The sequence below is a fragment of the Ornithorhynchus anatinus genome, chromosome 5 (assembly GCF_004115215.2).
Source record: "Ornithorhynchus anatinus isolate Pmale09 chromosome 5, mOrnAna1.pri.v4, whole genome shotgun sequence".
Taxonomy (NCBI): Eukaryota; Metazoa; Chordata; class Mammalia; order Monotremata; family Ornithorhynchidae; genus Ornithorhynchus; species Ornithorhynchus anatinus.
Genome location: NC_041732.1, coordinates 6,574,877 through 6,594,966, shown reverse-complemented (window position 1 = coordinate 6,594,966; position 20,090 = coordinate 6,574,877). Strand labels below are relative to the sequence as shown.

General features: G+C 50.1%; 1 protein-coding gene across 1 annotated transcript in view; it reads right to left on the bottom strand.

Annotated features, from left to right (window-relative positions):
- Positions 1 to 574: 574 nt before the first annotated feature.
- Positions 575 to 20,090, bottom strand: part of MAP2K1 (mitogen-activated protein kinase kinase 1) — a 72,797-nt gene continuing 53,281 nt past the window's right edge. Inside the window, exons 6-11 of the mRNA XM_029066067.2 lie at positions 14,084 to 14,208; positions 10,636 to 10,837; positions 8,610 to 8,674; positions 2,330 to 2,391; positions 1,790 to 1,835; positions 575 to 1,685 (exon numbers count right to left, since the gene is read on the bottom strand). Of these exons, the coding sequence (XP_028921900.1) occupies positions 1,572 to 1,685; positions 1,790 to 1,835; positions 2,330 to 2,391; positions 8,610 to 8,674; positions 10,636 to 10,837; positions 14,084 to 14,208 (614 nt within the window). The 3' untranslated portion in view covers positions 575 to 1,571. The remainder of the gene's footprint in view (positions 1,686 to 1,789; positions 1,836 to 2,329; positions 2,392 to 8,609; positions 8,675 to 10,635; positions 10,838 to 14,083; positions 14,209 to 20,090) is intronic.

Sequence of the window (20,090 nt, the reverse complement as noted above, 5' to 3'; positions counted from 1 at the left end):
ATTAAAGGGTAAATGGAGAGGTAACTGGGTCTTCACAAGTCCAGGGCTCTCCCTATAACCCCTTGGGTGCCTTTAGCCCCACCCTTATCGCCCCACGTTCAAAATCCAAGCACTTGCAGGTAAAATGAGCTTTGTGGAGAAAGGTGAGAAGCAAGGGCTCTCGGAAAACTCAAGCCTTAAATCTAATGCCCCCTTAATTTACAAACTTCTTTTCAATACAGGCGATGAGGTCATTTTCAAACTGTAGCGCGAAGGGTGTTGGAAGATGTTGGTAGATAAGGGTGTCCGTGGGGTGGGGGGGGGAGGGGAACGACAGGAAGTGTGAATATAGTTTCAATGATTTTGGATGTGGTTAGAAGTGTGACGTAGGGCACCCCGAGGCACGTTAGCCAGACCTATCAGCTGAGGGCTTATCTCGCTTCCTTGAAGTCCCTCACCTGCCTTATCATCTTACCAGAGACTGATTCCTGGAAAACCCCAGTTGCTATTTTCCCATATAAATCCACTTACCAAAAGACACAACCTCCCACCCTCACTACAATTTAAACAGAAGCAAGAAGAGTCCGTCTAAATATAGATTTTTTTTACGTGATAATATATTTATTAGAATAAGAGATTCAATTTGTTAAACATCTGAGGATAAAATGGTTAAAAGGATTTTCATACAATTTAGGCACTATACACACTATTGTCTTACAATATATTCTGTAGTTGGATTAGGAGAAAGATAAGCCTGGTGCGCTTTGAACATGTTGATCCGTGTGGCATTCAAAAAAACAAAAACCCACTATTTTAAAAATACCAGTCAAAAAATGGAGACAGGCCACTAAAACAATTCTGCATATCCAACACAGTATATTTAAAAATAAATATAGAGCTATAACCAGAAGCCTCTAGGCCACTCCAGTAGACTGATTCAGCCCTGTCTACTGTGGCGGTCAGGGCCTCTGGCTTGATTTCAACTGGGACATCTGAATTCTACACAAAATAGCCAAAATAAAAATAAAACCCAGCAGAAAAACCGTGACGTCCACTTTTTGGCGGTCGTTTTCATATAGCAGCGGAAAGCATGCTTCACGTGCACTGCCTGGGAAGGATCCAAGTCCTCCTGCCTCCACCGGGCGGTCATGGGGAGGGAAAGAGAGAGAGAGAGAGAGAGAGAGAGAGAGAGAGACGGGCCCAGCGCGAACGAAGCGCCACTCAAATGTCACAGAATCCCAAAAGCCACCAACCCAACAGGCGCAGACGAACAGCAGTGCGAGTTTCAATAGCAACGACTATCCATGTTCACCAAGGGTTTCACTGGCACTCCACGTTGCACACGGTTTGGTAATCGCCACCAACGGCAGCCCCCGGGCGTGATGCCAGCCCCACCCCAGGGGACCAAAATCGACACGAACAGAATTTGGCACATGCTTGTTCTTCCCCCTCCTCCGAAGGGGTGCGGCGGGGGTGGGGAGGGGAGAAACAACACATCCGACCGGACACAAAGCGCGAGGAAGAGGACCTCGGGGGCACCGTGGGGACTGCCCGACGGAGGGGGCCGGCCTGCCCCCTCCCACGAGCCACGCTTACACTCCGGCGGCGTGGGTGGGCGTGCTGGGCTGGTTCAGGCCTATGGTGGAGCACAGCCAGCCCGCAAAGTCCACGTCTTCCGCCTCGGCTCTCTTGATGAAAGCGTGAACCTGCGGGGATGGAGGGTGGACATAAAGGGCTCCGCGAGGGCCAGACGGGGGAGGTGAGGGAGAGGGGGCGCCTCCCGTGCCGGGGTCGGGGGGCGTTCGCTTACCATGAGTTGCTTCAGGTCGGCTCTCTCGGCCGGGTTTTTGATGAGGCTGGAAAAAATATGAATGACAGTTAACGTGCCTGTCCCGGCTGGGCTTTTAGACCTTTTGACTGATTGACTGACTGGTTGATTTGAGCCCATATTTGGTGGGGCTTAATGACTAACTAAAGCGTTTGGGGGGTTAAGTTCCTGGGAGTAGGCATCCTTCTCGCCATGGGAATCTGTTAGACTTCAATCGATCAATCGATCATATTATTGAGCATTTACTGTGTGCGGAGCGCTGGACTAAGCATTTCTGATCACGAGGGGCACCCTCCACAACTCAGAAAAGGGAAAACTACAGTCTGGAGGTCCAAGGAGGGAGCCTTGAAGCCAGGGCTGGGGGACTCCAGGAGCAAAAGAGAGGAGATCTTCTGAGGGGGGAAAGGAAAGGCAGAGCTCACCACCTGCAAGGGAAAACTATGGAGCTCTAAGTTCCACAGTCCTCCATGCCGATGGCTATGCGAGAAACAAACGGACAAAAAAACAAAAACAAGAACTTACCATTTATTCACAAAATCTTGAAACTCAAGACTGAAGACTCCATTGGGCAGCTTGGGCGGCGGCTGAAAGTACATTACGCAGTCAGTCAGTGTCATAGGCCCAACACCCTAGAGATGACCCTGGGATCCTGGGGCCATTTATTGTTATTAATAATAATAATAACTGAGATATTTCTTAAGCGCTTACTATTTGCCAAGCATTGTACTAAGCGCTGGAGTAGAAACAAGCAGTTGGACCCAGTCCCTGCCCCACTTGGGGCTCACAATTTGAATCCCCATTTTAAAGATGATGTAACTGAGGCTCAGATAAATGGAGTGACTTGCCCAAGGTCACACAGCAGGCAATCAATACCCCTACTTCCCACCAGTCTCACATCTAGCCCAAACAACAGAGGAAGAGGAAGAAAGGAGGAAGCGAGGAGGAGGAGGAGGAAGGAGCTTCTATTCAATAAATCGTATTTGTTGAGTGCTTACTGTGTGCAAAGCACTGTATTAAACGCTGGGGAAGTACAATTCACACACTCCAGAATTAAACCCTGCCCATCTAGCCTAAAAAATAATACTGATAATAATAATAGTATTTATTAAGTGCTTCCTACGTGCCCAGTACTGTACTCTATAGATACAGGTTAATCCAACTGGATTCTGTTCCAGTTTCACTTACAGCTCACTGTCTGAGAGACAGAATGGGAATTTAGTCTCCATTTCACAGATGCAGAAACTGAGGCCCAGAGAAGTGAAGTGAGTCGCCCAAGATCCCACAACAGGTAAGTGGCAGAACGGGGACTCGATCCACAGTCTCCTGACTCCCAGGCCCGGGCTTTTTCATTAGGCCACATCTCCTTACTGCCTAACAGGACAGGGGCAGCAAGCTTCATCTGGAAGTGGGATGGAGAATACTGTGGACTCTGGATTTCTAGGCTTTGAAATCCTGATCGCCAGAGGCAAGAGAATCCGCCTCCGATCATTAGCACCAAGCCTGGCCGAGGTGGACGTGGGGGTGACAAAAATGTCCCCAAAAAGAAAGCTGGAGCTCCCAACCCACGGCAACCCCGGACCACCACGCTTCAGCCTCAGAGAGGGCATGAATGACCCCTTCTCCAAAAGAAACATGAGCCGGGGGAGAATCATTTGCTGGTTGGCCATTTCCCCAAGCGACCTGTACTCTGGAAATTCCGCCTGTAGAGTGTTAGCTGCATGTGGGCAGAGATTGCATCTACCAACCCTTCTGCACTGTACTCTCCCAAGCGTTTAGTAAAGTGCTCCACACAGAAAGCGCCCAGTAAATACCACTGATTGACATGTTTGCTGTGACTTACTACAGTCAATGCCCAGCGGGCATTTTTTTTTAATGGTATTTGTTAAGCACTTACTATGCACCAGACTCCCATTCTCTCCTAGACCCCCTCCAATCTGGCTTCCGTCCCCTCCACTCTACCGAGACTGCTCTCTCTAAGGTCACCCATGACCTCCTTCTTGCCAAATCCAATGGCTCCTACTCCATTCTGATCCTCCTTGACCTCTCTGCTGCCTTTGACACTGTCGACCATCCCCTCCTCCTCCATACCTTATCTCACCTTGGCTTCATGGACTCCGTCCTCTCCTGGTTCTCCTCTTACCTCTCTGGCCGGTCATTCTCGGTCTCCTTCGCTGGCGCCTCCTCCCCCTCCCATCCTTTAACTGTTGGAGTTCCTCAAGGGTCAGTTCTTGGCCCTCTTCCGTTCTCCATTTACACTCACTCCCTCGGTGAACTCATCCGCTCTCACGGCTTTGACTACCATCTCTACGCAGATGACACGCAGATCTACATCTCCGCCCCGTCCTCTCCCCCTCCCTTCAGGCTCGCATCTCCTCCTGCCTCCGGGACGTCTCCACCTGGATGTCGGCCTGCCGCCTAAAACTCAACATGAGCGAGACTGAGCTCCTCATCTTCCCTCCCAAACCCGGTCCTCTCCCAGACTTCTCTATCACCGTGGATGGCACGACCATCCTTCCCGTCTCTCGGGCCCGCGATCTCGGTGTCATCCTTGACTCGTCCCTCTCGTTCACCCCACACATCCTATCCGTTACCGAGACCTGCCGGTTTCACCTCTACAATATCGCCAAGATCCGCCCTTTCCTCTCCACCCAGACGGCTACCTTACTGTTACGGGCTCTCGTTATATCCCGGCTAGACTACTGTGTCAGCCTTCTCTCTGACCTCCCTTCCTCCTCTCTCGCCCCGCTCCGGTCTATTCTTCACTCCGCTGCCCGGCTCATCTTCCTGCAGAAACGATCTGGGCATGTCACTCCCCTTCTTAAACAACTCCAGTGGTTGCCTATCGACCTCCGCTCCAAACAAAAACTCCTCACTCTAGGCTTCAAGGCTCTCCATCACCTTGCCCCTTCCTACCTCTCCTCCCTTCTCTCTTTCTACCGCCCACCCCGCACGCTCCGCTCCTCCGCCGCCCACCTCCTCGCCGTCCCTCGGTCTCGCCCATCCCGCCGTCGACCCCCGGGTCACGTCCTCCCGCGGTCCCGGAACGCCCTCCCTCCTCACCTCCGCCAAACTGATTCTCTTTCCCTCTTCAAAACCCTACTTAAAAATCACCTCCTCCAAGAGGCCTTCCCAGACTGAGCTCCTCTTCCCCCTCTACTCCCTCTGCCATCCCCCCTTTACCTCTCCGCAGCTAAAACCTCATTTTCCCCTTTTCCCTCTGCTCCTCCACCTCTCCCTTCCCATCCCCACAGCACTGTACTCGTCCGCTCGACTGTATATATTTTCGTTACCCTATTTATTTTGTTAATGAATTGTACATCGCCTTGATTCGATTTAGTCGCCATCAGTTTTTACGAGATGTTCTTCCCCTTGACGCTGTTTATTGCCATTGTTCTCGTCTGTCCGTCTCCCCCGATTAGACTGTAAGCCCGTCAAACAGCAGGGACTGTCTCTATCTGTTGCCGACTTGTTCATCCCAAGCGCTTAGTACAGTGCTCTGCACATAGTAAGCGCTCAATAAATACTATTGAATGAACACTGTAATAAGCTCTGGGGTAGACAAAAGGTTGTCAAGTTTGGACACAGTCCCTGTCCCACATGGGGCTCACAGTGTCACTCCCCATTTGACAGATGAGGGAACTGAAGCCCAGAGAAGTAAAGTGATTTGCTCACAGTCACCCAGCAGACAAGTGGCGGAGCTGGGATTAGAACCCAGGTCCTTCCGACTCCCAGGCTTGGGCTCTATCCCCTGGGCCACACTACTTCTCTTAATTGGCATAGTAGACAGAGCATGGGTCTGGGAGTCAGAAGGTCATGGGTTCTAATCCTGGCTCCGCCACTTGTCTGCCGTGTGACCTTAGGCAAGTCACTTCACTTCTCTGGGCTTCAGTTCCCTCATCTGTCAAATGGGGAGTGACACTGTGAGCCCCATGTGGGACAGGGACTGTGTCCAACCCAATTTCCTTGTCACCACCCCAGCGCTTAGTAAAGTGCCTGGCACATAGTAAACGCTTAACAAATAATAATACTAATAATGGTATTTAAGTGCTTATTCTGTGCCAAGCACTGTAAATAGCAATTTATTATTATTACCAATGTTTGGTGTTCCCCAAACATTCCCTGCTGCTAGACTCACCATGGCCTGGGCCCGGGCTCTTAGCGAGAATGGAGCCGGGAAAGTCCTCCCTGCCTAATGGGATTTTCTGCTAGTACCTCCCAGAGGAACGGAAGAGACTGGGATTCTGAAAATGGCTCCATTCATTCATTCATTCATTCATTCATTCAATAGTATTTACTGAGCGCTTACTATGTGCAGAGCACTGTACTAAGCACTTGGAACGTACAAATCGACGCTTGGAATGTACAAATCGGCTCCAGTGAGGCTGGGTCGTGGGGAAGGCACTGACTCTGCCTGGAATTGATCACTGCTCAACTCCCTCTAGCCCTTCCTAGACCAACACTCCCTGCCCGGTATAGGAAGGATCTGGAAGCAAAAATCAAGAAAGCAATCCTTGGAGCTCTGCATCAGCTCTAGAGAAGCAGCGTGGCCTAAGAGCCGGGGCCTGGGAGTCAGAAGGACCTAGGACCTGATCCCGGCTCCGCCACATGTCTGCTGTGTGACCTTGGGCAAGTGACTTCACTTCTCTGAGCCTTCCTTGTTATCTCATCTGTAAAATGGGGATTAAGAGTGTGAGCTCCGTGTGAGACAGGGACTGTGTCCAATCTGATTCACTTGCGACTACCCCAGCGCTTTGAACAGTGTTTGGCACATGGTAAGTGTTTAACAAATACCATCATTATCATCAGAATCGCTGGTTCCAACATTGCAAAACCATCACCAGGAAAAGAAACCTCATTCTCTTTTCCTGCAGCCCGAGGCTCCCTGAACTGTTATTGGACTCTGGGTCGGGACTGGGAGGGAAGCAGCAGGGTCTAGGGGCAAGAGCCGCGTTTAGGAGTCAGAGATCGTGGGTTCTAATCCCGGCTCTGCCACTTGTCTGCTGTGTGACCTTGGGCAACTCATTTCACTTCTCTGGGTCTCAGTTTTCTCATCTGTAAATTGGGGATTAAGAGTGTGAGCTCATGTGGGACAGGGACCGTGTCCAACCTGATTACCTTGTGCCTATCCAAGACCTTAGGACAGCGCTTGGCACATAGTAAGTGCTTAAAAATACCATAATTATTATTATTACTACTACTACTGAGTTGGAGGACAAAAGGGATTGTGTGTTGTCATGGGGAGAGAGATGTTCCTTGAGGGAAAGGGCAACTGGGAGCTGGGCGAGGTGAAGAGAGAAGGAGGAAGCTGGGGGATTAACAAAGGGAGGAAGAAAGGAAAACGGAGAGACAGGGAGGAAGGGAAAGTTTCCTGCCATCTTGACTCACTCTGAGCAGTTCAGAGGAACGCATGGGTCTGACAGAATGGCAACTCCATTTTAGTGTGTTTTTGGCATGCGTGAGCATGTGTATGCACGCACACATACACACACACACACACACACACACCCCCTGCCCCGCACCCAGAAACCAAGGCAAAAGAAAAATTATAAAAAATCCCAACAATATGATTCTCAACCTAAAGTGAGGTCACAAAGCCACGGCCATAATCCTGAACAAGCCACATTGCCCAGCAGCCCGGGTTCCGATTAATGACTGTGAACGACGCAGTGGCCTGGCGGTAAGAGCCCGGACCTCAAAGTCAAGGGGCCCGGGTTCGAGGCCCAGCTCTGCCACCAGGCTTGCTGGGTGACTACGGGTCAGTCGATTCACCTTTCTGGGCCTCCGATTCCTCTGTAAAAGGGGGATAAAATAGACTGGGGGCCCAGTGAGAGACAGAGAGACAGGGACTATGTCCGATCTCATAAACTTGTATCGACCCCAGTGCTTAGAGTCACTGCTCAATAAATGCCATAGTTTCTCGGTTACTGCATCTCCACACCCTCGAAAACCAAGGAACAAGCAGCTTTGGCTAAGGAGACCCAGGCAGCCTCACTCAAAATGGAGGGAAACCCACCTCCAGGAGAAGCCCTTGTCTTAACTCCGTACGTTATCGGGCAAAAACTGAGGAACATCGGTAACCCCCAGCTAAAGAGGACTTCCTCGCAATGGAAGGCGAGAGTGTGTCAGGGTAGACTGGCAGCAGCTTTGCTGGAACTGAGGCATTCTCAAGCTTTAATTCTAGAGCCATCTGTACACAGGGGCCTGGGGCCTGGGAGAGCCAAAGCGGAAAAAAGGTTGGCCATTATGTCAGGGAAAGTGAGCCCTGGGTTACTCCGGGCCGGATTCAGTACTCAGAGCCAAGTGCTAGTGGAAGAAGCACAGAACTGGGAGTCAGGAGACCAGGGTTCTAATCCTGACTCCGTCACTTGACATTCACACTGCAAATTCACACTGTAGGCGTTAAACTTTTCTGGGCTTCAATTTCCTCATCTGTAAAATGGGCATGAAATACATATTCTCCCTCCCTCTTAGTCTGCGAGCCCCATGTGGGACAGAGGACTGTGTTCAGTCTAATTGTATCTACCCCAGTTTTTAACAAACACCACAATTATCAGGACCGATCTCCCTGGAAGATAGGGAAGGACAGGGCTACATGTGTAAACTCACCCATTCGCGTGCATACACACACACACGTCAGTTCTGGTGACACACACTCTCCCCACTGGCAAAGTGTGAGTGGCATAAAGAACTCCACATGCTCGCCCTCCCGGCCCCCCCCCCCCGATCCATGCCCACTAGCCCCCACCAGCTTTGCCCGCACCCTGGGGTCCCCGGAGGAGGGAAAGGTTTTCCCAGGCCTTACCTCGTTGACGATATAGTCCAGCAGTTCAAAGATGGCCATGGGTGGTCTGTTGTCCAGGCCGTAAGCTGGAAATCAAATGACAAGACCGGAAAGTGAGCACCCAATTGGCACCTTCTGTCCATGCCATGGCAGGCCAGGGGTGGGGCCTCTTCAGTGTCTGCCCCGCCAGGCCCTGTAGGGCCCAGATGCCTATGCATGTGGCAGTCAACAGGGCTGTGTAGCTGCATCAACCACAGGCCAGAATGAAAAATGGAGCCAGGCTGGGGATGGGCCCACACTGACTGGGCTGGACTCCATGGACAAGAGAAGCTGGGTGGCCTAGAGAATGGAGCCCACGCCTGGGAGTCAGAAAGACCTGGGTTCTAATCCCAGCTCCTCCACTTGTCTGCTGTGTGACCCTGGGAAAGTCACTTCACTTCTCAGTGAGCCTCAGTTCTCTCATCTGGAAAATGGGGATTAAGGCTGTGAGGCCCACATGGGACATGGACTATGTCCAAACTGATTAGCCTGTATCTACTCCTGTGCTTAGGACAGTGTGTGGCACATAGTAAGCACTTACCAAAACCATTTTTTTAAAAAAAGAACAAGTATATTTTCCCAGATTGGGGTGGATTTCTATGTGTGGACCTGACAAGCATATATATGAAAAGTGCCCTGGGCAGGAAAACTGTTCTACAAAACCAAGCTGGAAAGAAAAAATCTCAGTGAGGGGAGGACGAAGAGACAGGTGACCCAGTGAAATCTTTTTCTCCTCCTCTGACCCCAGTCCTCCCATTGGTCTGGGTTTGGTATCCCTGGGTCATGATTAGGAAGGGCCCAGGGGGTCCTGGGAAAGAAGAGTCCTGGACAGAAATGGAAGAGGGGAAAAGGGTTTGTGCCCTAGTCCCCTGGAAGCTCATTCCAATATGGCATCTTAGGTCTGTGAGAGGCTTGTTAGGGGCCATTCCCTACTCCTAGGAGAATCCAACCCAGTCTCTCAGTTGACAGCCCTGACTCCTCCCTCTAGCCCAATTTAAGGTACTCCCGTGGCCGCCCAACCCCAACCAGGAGCAGGTAGATCCGAGACATCCTGGAACCAAATCGGGGAAGGTGAGGTGGTAAGTTCTCCCGCAAGACTATAAAGTCCTTGAGGGCAGGGAATTTGTCTTCTTAGTCTGTTGTACTCTCCTAAGCGATGAGGACAGTGCTCTGCACCCAAGGAGTGCTCAATCAAGACCATTCACTGATGGATTAGATTAACTGGGCCCTCAATCCTGCCTTGGCAGAGAAGTTGGAATCCCAGCCTTCACTCTGGGTCCTGCCTCTTTCCAGAGGAGATGACACAACTTCTTCCAAACCTGAAGGAGGGGAGTCAGGAGCTTCCAGCCTAAATCTTGACTAGGAATAATGGGAGTCGGGGGATCTGGGTTCTAATCCTACTCCATGACTTGCCCACTGTGAGATCTCAGGCAAGGCACTTCATTTTCCAGTACCTTGGTTTTCTCATCGGTAAAATGGGGATTCAATCCCCGTCCTTCTTCAGACTTCAACTGTGAGCTCCATGTTGGACGGGGTACTGCGTCTGAGCAGATCACCTTGTAGCTACCTCGGCACTCAGAGAAACAGTGTCGCTTATTGGATAAAGTACAAGCCTGGGAGTCAGAAGGACCTGGGTTCTAATCTCAACTCTGTCGTATGCCTACTGTGTGACCTTGGGCAAGTCACTTCACTTCTCTGGGCCTCAGTTACTTCATCTGTAAAATGGAGACTACGAGTGTGAGCCCCATGGGGGACAGGGACTGTATTCAACATGATTAGCTTGCATCTCACCCCAGAGCTTAGAAACAGTGCTTGGCACAGAGTAAGAATTTAATAAGTACCATGATAATGATTATTATTAGCACACAGAAAGCTCTTCACAAGTGCCACAATGATTATTACTCTTATTATTACCTACAGGGGCAGTGAATGGCGGGGGGCGGGGGGAAGAAGTGAAGAAGACCTTGAGGATGAACATTGAAATGATATAGTCCCTAGGGGCACTTACAGCTAATGGGCCTCCCCGGGGTCCGCTGTCGGGGCGACGTCTCTGAAGCGTCTCCCTCCACCGTGCATCCGAACATCAGTTCCAGCTCCTTGGAATCGGGAGGAGGGATCGGGTACCTGCCAATAGCCATCTCCACCAAGGATAAGCCCATGCTCCAGATGTCCGACTGCACTGAATAATGAGTGCCTTGTAGTCTCTCCGGCTACGAGGGAGATGGAAAATCATCACAGTGCAAAATAAAACCCATATTTCAAAGAACCTTGCGGGGGGAAGGGGATGGCAGTGCGAAGGGAGGGGGCGAATGTTCGGGCCATATTACCCCACTTCTCAAGAAACTCCAGTGGTTGACCACCCACCTCCGCATCACATAGAAACCCCTCTCAACGGCTTTAAAGCAGTCCATCACCTTGCCCCCCATCTACCTCATCTCATTACTCTCCTACTACAACTCAGCCCACACACTTCGCTTCTCTAGTCCTAACCTTCTCGCTGTACTTTCATCTCGGCTATCTCACCGCCGACCTCTCGCCCTCGTTCTGCCTCTGGCCTGGAACATCCTTCCTCCTCAAATCCGACAGACAATTGCTCTCCTGCCCTTCAAAGCCTTACTGAAGGCACATCTCCTCCAGAGGCCTTCCTTGACTAAGCCCTCCTTTCCTCTTCTCCCACTCCCTTCTACACTGCCCTGACTTGCTCCCTTTAATCATCCCCTTCCCAGCCCCACAACACTTATGTACATATCTGTAATTTCTTTATTTCTATTTACGTCTGTCTCCCCCTTCTAGACTGTAAGCTTGTTATGGGCTGGGAATGTGTCTTCGTTGTTCTACTGTTATATTACTCATTTATGGTCAGGGTCCCAGTTGGTTGATTTTTCCTTCCATTGTGACCTACACTACTTTTGGGTGCCAAATAATAGGAAGCAATGTGACCTAGAGAATAGAGTACAAGTCAGGGAGTCAGAAGGACCTGGGTACTAATCCCGGCTCCTCCACTTATCTGCTGTGTGACCTTGAGCAAGTCACTTCACTTCTCTGGGCCTCAGTTACCTCATCTGTAAAATGGGGATTAAGCCTGTGAGCCCCATGTGGGATAGGGACTGTGTCTAATATGATTAACCTGCATCTACCCCAGTGCTTAGTAATTATGGTACTTGTTAAGCACTTACTATGTGCCAAGCACTGTTTTAAGCACTGGGGTAGATACAAGTTACAGTAACGGGCACACAGTATTTAACAAATGCCATTAAAAAAAAATTCTTCACCACCCTCCCATCCAAAAAAATTACAGTTATGCCTTTGGCCAAACCCTTGGGATTTCCTCTCATTTATCCTCTGTTCTGTAAGCTTGCTGTTGGCAGGGAATGTGTCTACTAACTCTGTTATGCACACTCTCCCAAGCCCTAAGTACAATATCAGTCAGTCAATGCTATTTACTGAGTGCTTACTGTGTTCAGAGCACTATACTAAGCACTTGGGAGAGTACAATATAACAATAAACAGACATTTCCTGCCCACAGGGAGCTTTCAGTTTAAAGGGTTGGGGGAGGCGGACTTGGGGGGTGGAGCGGAGAGACAGGGACTACAGTACTCTGCACAAAGTAAGCAATCAATAAATGCCATCAATGATTGGTTTGTTTAAAAAGAAAAAGAAAAAAAGCTCAAGCATTTGGAAACATCATGAATTCAGCATGGCTTTGGAAAAAAAAAATCAAAATCTCAAAACCCCCAGTGATGCGCCTCACAGCTCCGTCTCTGGATTTAATACTTGGCTCCAGGTTTCCAGGGATGGGCTTCCAGGCAGAATGAACTGCCGATCCAAGCGGCTTGACTAATCCCGGACCATCCCGGTTCTGTCCGACATTCCCCGCTGGGGTCTCGGGTGACTGGCGGTTTCCGCCCATGTCGCTTGAGGAATGTGCCCGGAAGAATGCAGGGGTCACAGGGTGGGGGAAGGGGAGCGAAGGGAGCACGGCAAGAGGCTGGTGGTGAGCGAGAGGAGGAAGTTCAGGGCCGTGGAAATACCACCATGGGATTGTTTCCCAGGCCAGTTTCCACAGGGGTTTTCAAGAGCAAGTGTCCCTCGGGCCACAAACTTAAAAAACAACAACAAAAAAACACACTTTTTCTTGAAAAGATGTCTAACCACCTGGAGAAATGAGTGGCACTTTGAGGTCCTTTGGCAAGCATCACTTCATCAGTGACATTTATTGAGCGCAAAGCCCTTGAGGGAAGACACGACACGTGATCCCTGCCCTCAAAGTTCCTTTGCTCTCCAGGGAGACCCCCTTTTCACTGGCTGGTTGTTGCCCCGACCCCTACCTGATCATCCCCCAGGCCTTGCCCAAACCCTGCTGACGAACCAGTCAGACCCATGTGTGTTTTTGAAGGGCTCTGTCCCATTAGATTGTCCACTGGGGAAGTGTGACCTAGTGGATAGGGCCATGGTCTGGAAATCAGACAACTTGGCTTCTAAGTGGGTCTGCCACTTGTCTGCTGCGTGATCTTGAGCAAGTCACTTCACTTGTCTGGGCCTCACTTTCCTCTTCTATAAAATGGGGCCTCAAATATCTGGTGGGTTTTTTTAAAATATGGTATTTGTTAAGTACTTACTATGGGCCAGGCACTCTTTAAGCACTGAGGTAGATACAAGATAATCAGGTTGGACACAATCCCTGTCCCACGTGGGGCTCACAATCTAAATCCCTGATTTACAGATGACTGTAACAGATTACAGGTAACTGAGGCACCGGGAAGTGAAGTGACTTGCCCCGGGTCACAAAGCAGACAAGTGGCAGAGTTAGGATTAGAACCCAGGTCCTTCTGACTCACAGCCCTGTGCTCTCTCCACTAAGTCGCACTGCTTCTCCTCCCCACTTACAGTGTGAGTCCAATGTGGAGAGGGACAGTGCCTGACCTGATTCTCTTGTATCTTGGCAAGATACCTTGAGCAAGTCACTTAACTTCCCAGTGTCTCACATTCCTCATTTGTAAAACGGGGATGAAGACAGTGAGCCCCATGTGGGACATAGATTGTATCCAACCTGATTTCCTAGTTTCTACCCCAGGACTAAGAACAGTGCCCATAAAAAAAAAAATCCAAAATTCAACTGTAGTGAACTCTCCCAAGATTTTAGCACAGTGCTCTGCAAACAGTGAGCGCTCAATAATTACCACCGGTTGACTAAGGCTGGGAATAAAGAGTGAAACATTTGGTGCCATGTCTGTAACAGGCCAGGGGAAAACCAGACAATAGCCACCCTCGAGGCAGGGGCTGATGCTGGCCCACCCAGATGAAAAGAAGCTCTTCCCCCTCCTCTCTTTTTAGCCTGGAATGCCATCGGCGACCCCACCCTCCCTAATAATGGATTCCCGCCCCTTCCGGATCTCCCAGTGCAATCTCTGACACCCCGGCAGGAGGGCCCGGGGCTGGGCGGGGGAACTCGTACCGACATGTAGGACCTCGTGCCCACAAAGGAGTTGGCCATGGAGTCGATCAGCTGCCCGCTGACCCCGAAGTCGCAGAGCTTGATCTCACCGCGGGAGTTCACCAAGATGTTGGACGGCTTCACGTCTATTCGAAGAGAAATGTGGACACACGAGGGTGGAGGGTGACCGGCGTCTGAGGGGTAGCCTGTCACCGCTGGCACTGCCCTCGCCTCATGCCCCTCCAGAGGAGGGCAGGATCGAGGGGAGCGGTGTGGACTAGCAGAAAGACCCCGGACCTCGGAATCAGAAGACCTGGATTCTAATCCCAGCTCCGCCACTTGTCTGTTGGGTGACCTTGGACGAGTCACTTCACTTCCCGGGGCCTCAGTTCCCTCATCTGCAAAATGAGGATTCAAAACCTGTGCTCCCTCCTACTTAGACTGTGAGCTCCATGTGGAGCCTGATGATCTTGTATCTACCCCAGTGCTTACTACGTAGTACGTGCTTAACAAGTACCTTACATTATTATTATTATTATTACTTTTTAATGGTATTTGTTAAGCACTTACTATGTGCCAGATGCTGTATGAAGCGCAGGCGTAGATTCAAGATAATCAGGTAGGACACTGTCCTTGTCCCACATGGAGCTCCCAATTTAACCCCCATTTTCCAGATGAGGTAACAGACACAGAGAAGTGAAGGAGTTTACCCAAAGCCACACAGATTATGATGGTATTTGTTAAGCGCTTACTGTGTGTCAAGCACCATTCTTCGTGCTGGGGTAGATACAACGGGATTGAGTAGGACCCAGTCCCTGTCCCTTAATCCCCACTTTACAGATGAGCTAACTGTGGCCCACAGAAGTGAAGTGATTTGCCCCAAGGTCACACAGCAGACAAGTGGCGGAGCTGGGATTAGAACCCAGGTCTTCTGACTCCCAGTCCCAGGCCAGGGCTCTTTCCTCTAGACCGTGAATTACTAGAATGGAGGGTGCTCCTGGGGGAAGCTTTCTTCCTCATCCTCCTTAAGTGAGACTCCTCGCCAGCTTCCAGCGGGTCAGCAGTGTAGCACGCGACAGCTGTGCCATAGACCGGTGCAGGCCTTCTGGCAAGCTGCCTCCTTTAGTATCTGCCTCCCTGTTTCTCAACAGGACTACTTAGCCTGTGAGCAAGATGCACTTCTCTGGGCCTCGGTTTCCTCATCTGTAAAATCGGGATTGAATCCTCCTCCCTCCTATTTAGACTGAGAGCCCCATAAGGGATATGGACTGAGTCCAACCTGATTATCTTCTACCTACCCTGGCCCTTAGAACAGTGCTTGGCACACAGTAAGCCCCTAAATGTTATTATTATTAATTCTGTTATTATTAATCCAGGGGTGGGGGGGGGGGGGGGGGCCGGGGGAACAGTGCCCAGAATCGGGAGCCTGGAACCCTGGATTTTAATGCCACTGATCAGCTGTGTGACATTTAACCTCCCTCGGCCTCAGTTTCCTCATTTGCAAAGTGGAGATAAGACAGCTGTTCGCCCTCCTTCTCACACTGTGAGACCCTCAGGGGAAGTGGTCTGAGTTGATCGTTTCATATCTACCCAAGTGCTTATCCATTGGCACACAGTTAAGTGCTTAATAAATACCATTAACTGCAGTTCATATACCACTGAACTACAGAGAAGCGGTGCAACCTTGTGGATAGAGCCCGGGCCTGGGAGTCAGAAGGACCTGGGTTCTACTTCCACCTCTGCCACTTGTCTATTGTGTGACCTTGGCCAAGTCCCTTCACTTCTCTGTGCCTCAGTTCCCTTGTCTGTAAAATGGGGATTACGACTATAAACTCTGTGTGGGACACTGACTGTGTCCAAACTGATTAACCTGTATCTCCCCCAGGGCTGAGCACAGTGCCTGGTACATATTAAACCCTTAACAGATACCATTATGATTATTACTCTTATTATGGGTATTAAAACTGAGTTCTCTGTGGGACAGGGGTTTTGTCCAACCAGATTAGCTTGTATAATAATAATTAGAGATAGTATTTGTTAAGCACTTATTATGTGGCAAGCACTGTTCTAAGTGCAGGCGCAGATACAAGGTTATCAGGTTGTCCCACGTGGGGCTCGCAGTCTTAATCCCCATTTTACAGATGAGGTAACTGAGTCACAGAGAAGTTAAGTGACTGGCCCAAAGTCATACAGCAGAAGAGCGGCGGAGCCAGGAATAGAACCCACGACCTCTGACTCCCAAGCCCTTGCTCTTTCCACTAAGCCACATTGCTTCTCTACCCCAGCGCTTAGTACAGCGCCTGGCACGTAGGAAGTGCTTAACAAATACCATTTCAAAAAAAACGCCAAGCTTTATAAACCCAAGCGGAAAAGCTTGGGAAGGGGCAGGTCGGAGGAAAGCCCTGATGCTATGGAACTAGATGTCTCCCTCTCACTGAAACGCAACTGGGAGGGAGGGAGGCGGGGGGTGTTACCAGGCAACTCTTTCCGAAGCCCCTAAGTGCTTCGTGCTGTTCTGCTCCTTTCTCTGTGGAGGTGCAGGCAGAGTTTTTTCCAACATAATTGGCTACTTATTCAGAGTCATTACCAAGGCATTACTGGGCTGACTAAGCCCAGCGTGGAGCATTTGCAAAATAATGTGCCAGATGAATATTAAAAGCAGAGCTGGGATGGGATGGGCAAGAGGGGGCTTGTGGCATCGGCTAAGATCTGGCTGGTGGCCTTTGTGGCCTTCCAGGCCTGTAGGACTCAGGCTGAAATGGCAGAGACCGGTCAGTCAGTCGATCGTGTTTATGGAGCACTTACTGTGTGCAGAGCACTGTTCTATGCACTTGACAGAGGATAATAGAACAAGAAACAGATACATTCCCTGCCCACAGCAAGCTAACAATCTAGATGGGGGATACAGACATTAATAGAAATAAATCAATTAAAACCAGTATCTGGCAGGCCTAGCTCCCCCTTCAGCAGGCCCTTCAGCAGACTAATACGCGGGGTCTAATCCCAGCTCCACCACCTGTCTGCTGTTTGACCTTGAGCCAGTTACTTCAGTGGACCTCAGTTACCTCATCTGTAAAATGGGGATTAAGACTGTGAGCCCCTTGTGGGACAGGGACTGTGTCCAACCTCATTAGCTTGTATCTACCCTAGCACCTAGAACAGTGCTCGATACATAGCAAGTGCTTAACAAATACCATCATCATCATTATTATTATTATTATTAATTTTAACCAGCTCTCTCCTCCACTCACCTGGAAAGAAAGGCTGAGGGAAAAGGGAGTCTTCTAAGTAATAATAATAATAATTAGTGGTATTTGGGAAGCCTTTACTATGAATGAAGTGTTGAACTAAGCGCTGAGGTAGATGTGTGGCTCAGTGGAAAGAGCACGGGCTTTGGAGTCAGAGGTCATGGGTTCGAATCCCAGCTCTACCACTTGTCAGCTGTGTGACTGTGGGCAAGTCACTTCACTTCTCGGTGCCTCAGTTACCTCATCTGTAAAATCGGGATTAACTGTGAGCCTCACATGGGACAACCTGATTACCTTGTATCTGCCCCAGCGCTTAGAACAGTGCTCTGCACATAGTAAGCGCTTAACAAATACCAACATTATTATTATTATTATTATTATTACAAGCAAAGTGGGTTGGATCTAGTCCCTGTCATTCACTCAGTTGTATTTACTGAGTGCTTACTCGGTGCAGAGTACTGTACTAAGCGCTTGGGAGAGTACAGTACAACAATAAAGACACACTCCCTGTCCACAAGAGAAAGCTTACAGTCTTGGGGGGTGGGGCAGGGAGGCAGAACAAATCAATAAATGACAAATATGTATATAAGTTCTGTAGGCTGGGAAGGGGGAAGAATAAAGGGAGCAATCAGGGTGACCAAGAAGGGACAGGGAGAAGAGGAAAGGAGGGGCTTAGTTTGGCAAGGCCTCTTGGAGGAGATGTGCCTTTGCAGGGGGACCCCCATGGAGCTCGCTGTCTTCATCCCCATTTTACAGGTGAGTTAACTGAGGCCCGGAGAAGTGAAGTGGCTTGCCCAACACACAGCAGACAAGTGGCGGAGCCACAGTTAGAACCCAGGTTGTCGGACTCCCAGGCCCAGGATACCTCCTCTAGGCTATGTTGTTTTTCTGTGCCTTTCAAACACTTCTTCCCTCCTTGCTGGGCAGCTCACAGAGCTGTGGTCTCTTGGGGAATCCCCGCCATCAACCAGTCTCCGCACACGGTCTGCCTTGGGAATTTGGGTCGTGACGACTCTTAGGTCAGTGCTGGGAGGATAACTGTGCCCAAGACGTCACTGGCGGGTACCCTGCATTCTAATCAGGAGCCCACCGTTGACCCTCTTAAGGAGGTGCCCGCGTAGTAGTGTCAGGGTTTGCTGCTGTGTCTTCCCACCACTCGTCTCCAAAGGACACGCTGCCCATCTGGATACGGTCCTCCACTTTGCCTCCTTGGGCGTCACTGGCCTGCAAGGTGCCCGGGAAGCAGAACTAGCTTGCTGCCAGCAATCGGCTCCATCTGGCCAGTGACCATCTTGGTTTGGGAGGGCTTTAATAAGCGCTTAACAAATACCAATATTATTATTATTTACTGGTGCGGGCTGACTCATACCAAGCCAGAGGCAGCCACCGGACTGATCCATTCCTAGGCAAGAGCAGCTAGCAGACTGACCCATCCCTAATCAAGGGGCAGCCACTGGATCGACCCACCTCTTCGACAAACCTTTGACAGATGGCTTTGTCTTTCCCGCTCGATCACGTGGGCTGTCAGTTCCCCACCTGCCACCCCCAACAGACACACTGCCATGTCCATGGGCTGCAATGGGAGCACCTTGAAGGCAGAGATCTGCAGGGAATTTGTCTGCTTACTGTTAATTTGTCCTCTCCCTGGAGTTTAGTATAGAGCTCTGCACACAGGAAGTGCTCAAGAAATATGACTGAATAAATGAATACACATAGTAAGCACTCCAGAAATACCATTGATTGATGGACCTATACACTGCGGGCAGGGAATGTGTCTGTTTATTTTTATATTGTACTCTCCCAAGCATTCAGTACAGAGCTCTACACTCGGTAAGCGCTCAATAAATATAATTACTAAGTGTCAAGCACTGTTCTAAGCACTGGGGCAGATACAAGCATATCAGGTAGGGCCCAGTCCCTGTCCCACATGGGGCTGACAGTCTTAATCCCTCTTATACAGATGAAGTAACTGAGACAAAGACAAGTGAAGTGATCTGCCCAAGGCCATACAGCACACCTGTGGCGAAGCCGAAACTAGAACCCACATCCTCTTTCTCCCAGGCCCGGGCTCTTTCCACTAGACCATACTGCTTCCCTCAAAGTGACCCGAGGCGCGGTCTAGGAAGGGCTCCACTGCCATCAGGGACCAGGTAAGCTTCCTTGACTGGAGAGGCAGTGAGATCTAATAATAATAATTATACTAATTGAGGTATTTGTTAAGCGCTTACTTACTATGTGCCAAGTTCTGGGTTCTAATTCCAGTTCTGCCACTGGTTTACCATGTGACCTCAGCCCAGTCGCTTAACCACTCTGAGCCTCCGTTCCCTCCTCTGACAACTGGGGAAAAGAGAGTTTTTGATCCTTGTGTGGGACAGGGGCTCTGCCCACTCTTACAACCTCGTACCTACCCCGGCCCTTAGCACACAGCAAGCTATGACTAAAATGCCAGAAATCTTCTCATTGTTGGCCGAGTCACATACATCCCACTCGCTGTTCTAACTTCAGCCACCCAGCAAACAGATGTCTTCATTAAGCCTTCAATTAATTAACACTCCCTAAACCTCCTCCCTGTCACCCCTCTTATTCTTCCCGGGACGTAACCGCCAATTTAGTCCATCCGCCGATCCAGGCAGTTTTAACTGCTCTTCCTGGAGAGTGTTACCTCAAATTCTCCCTCCTCCATGCCCCTCTCCATGGCCCATCAATGCAACTGACTGAAGTCCTCGTTAAACACTTGGGAGAGTACAACAGAATTCGCAGAAATGTTTTCTGCCCATAGC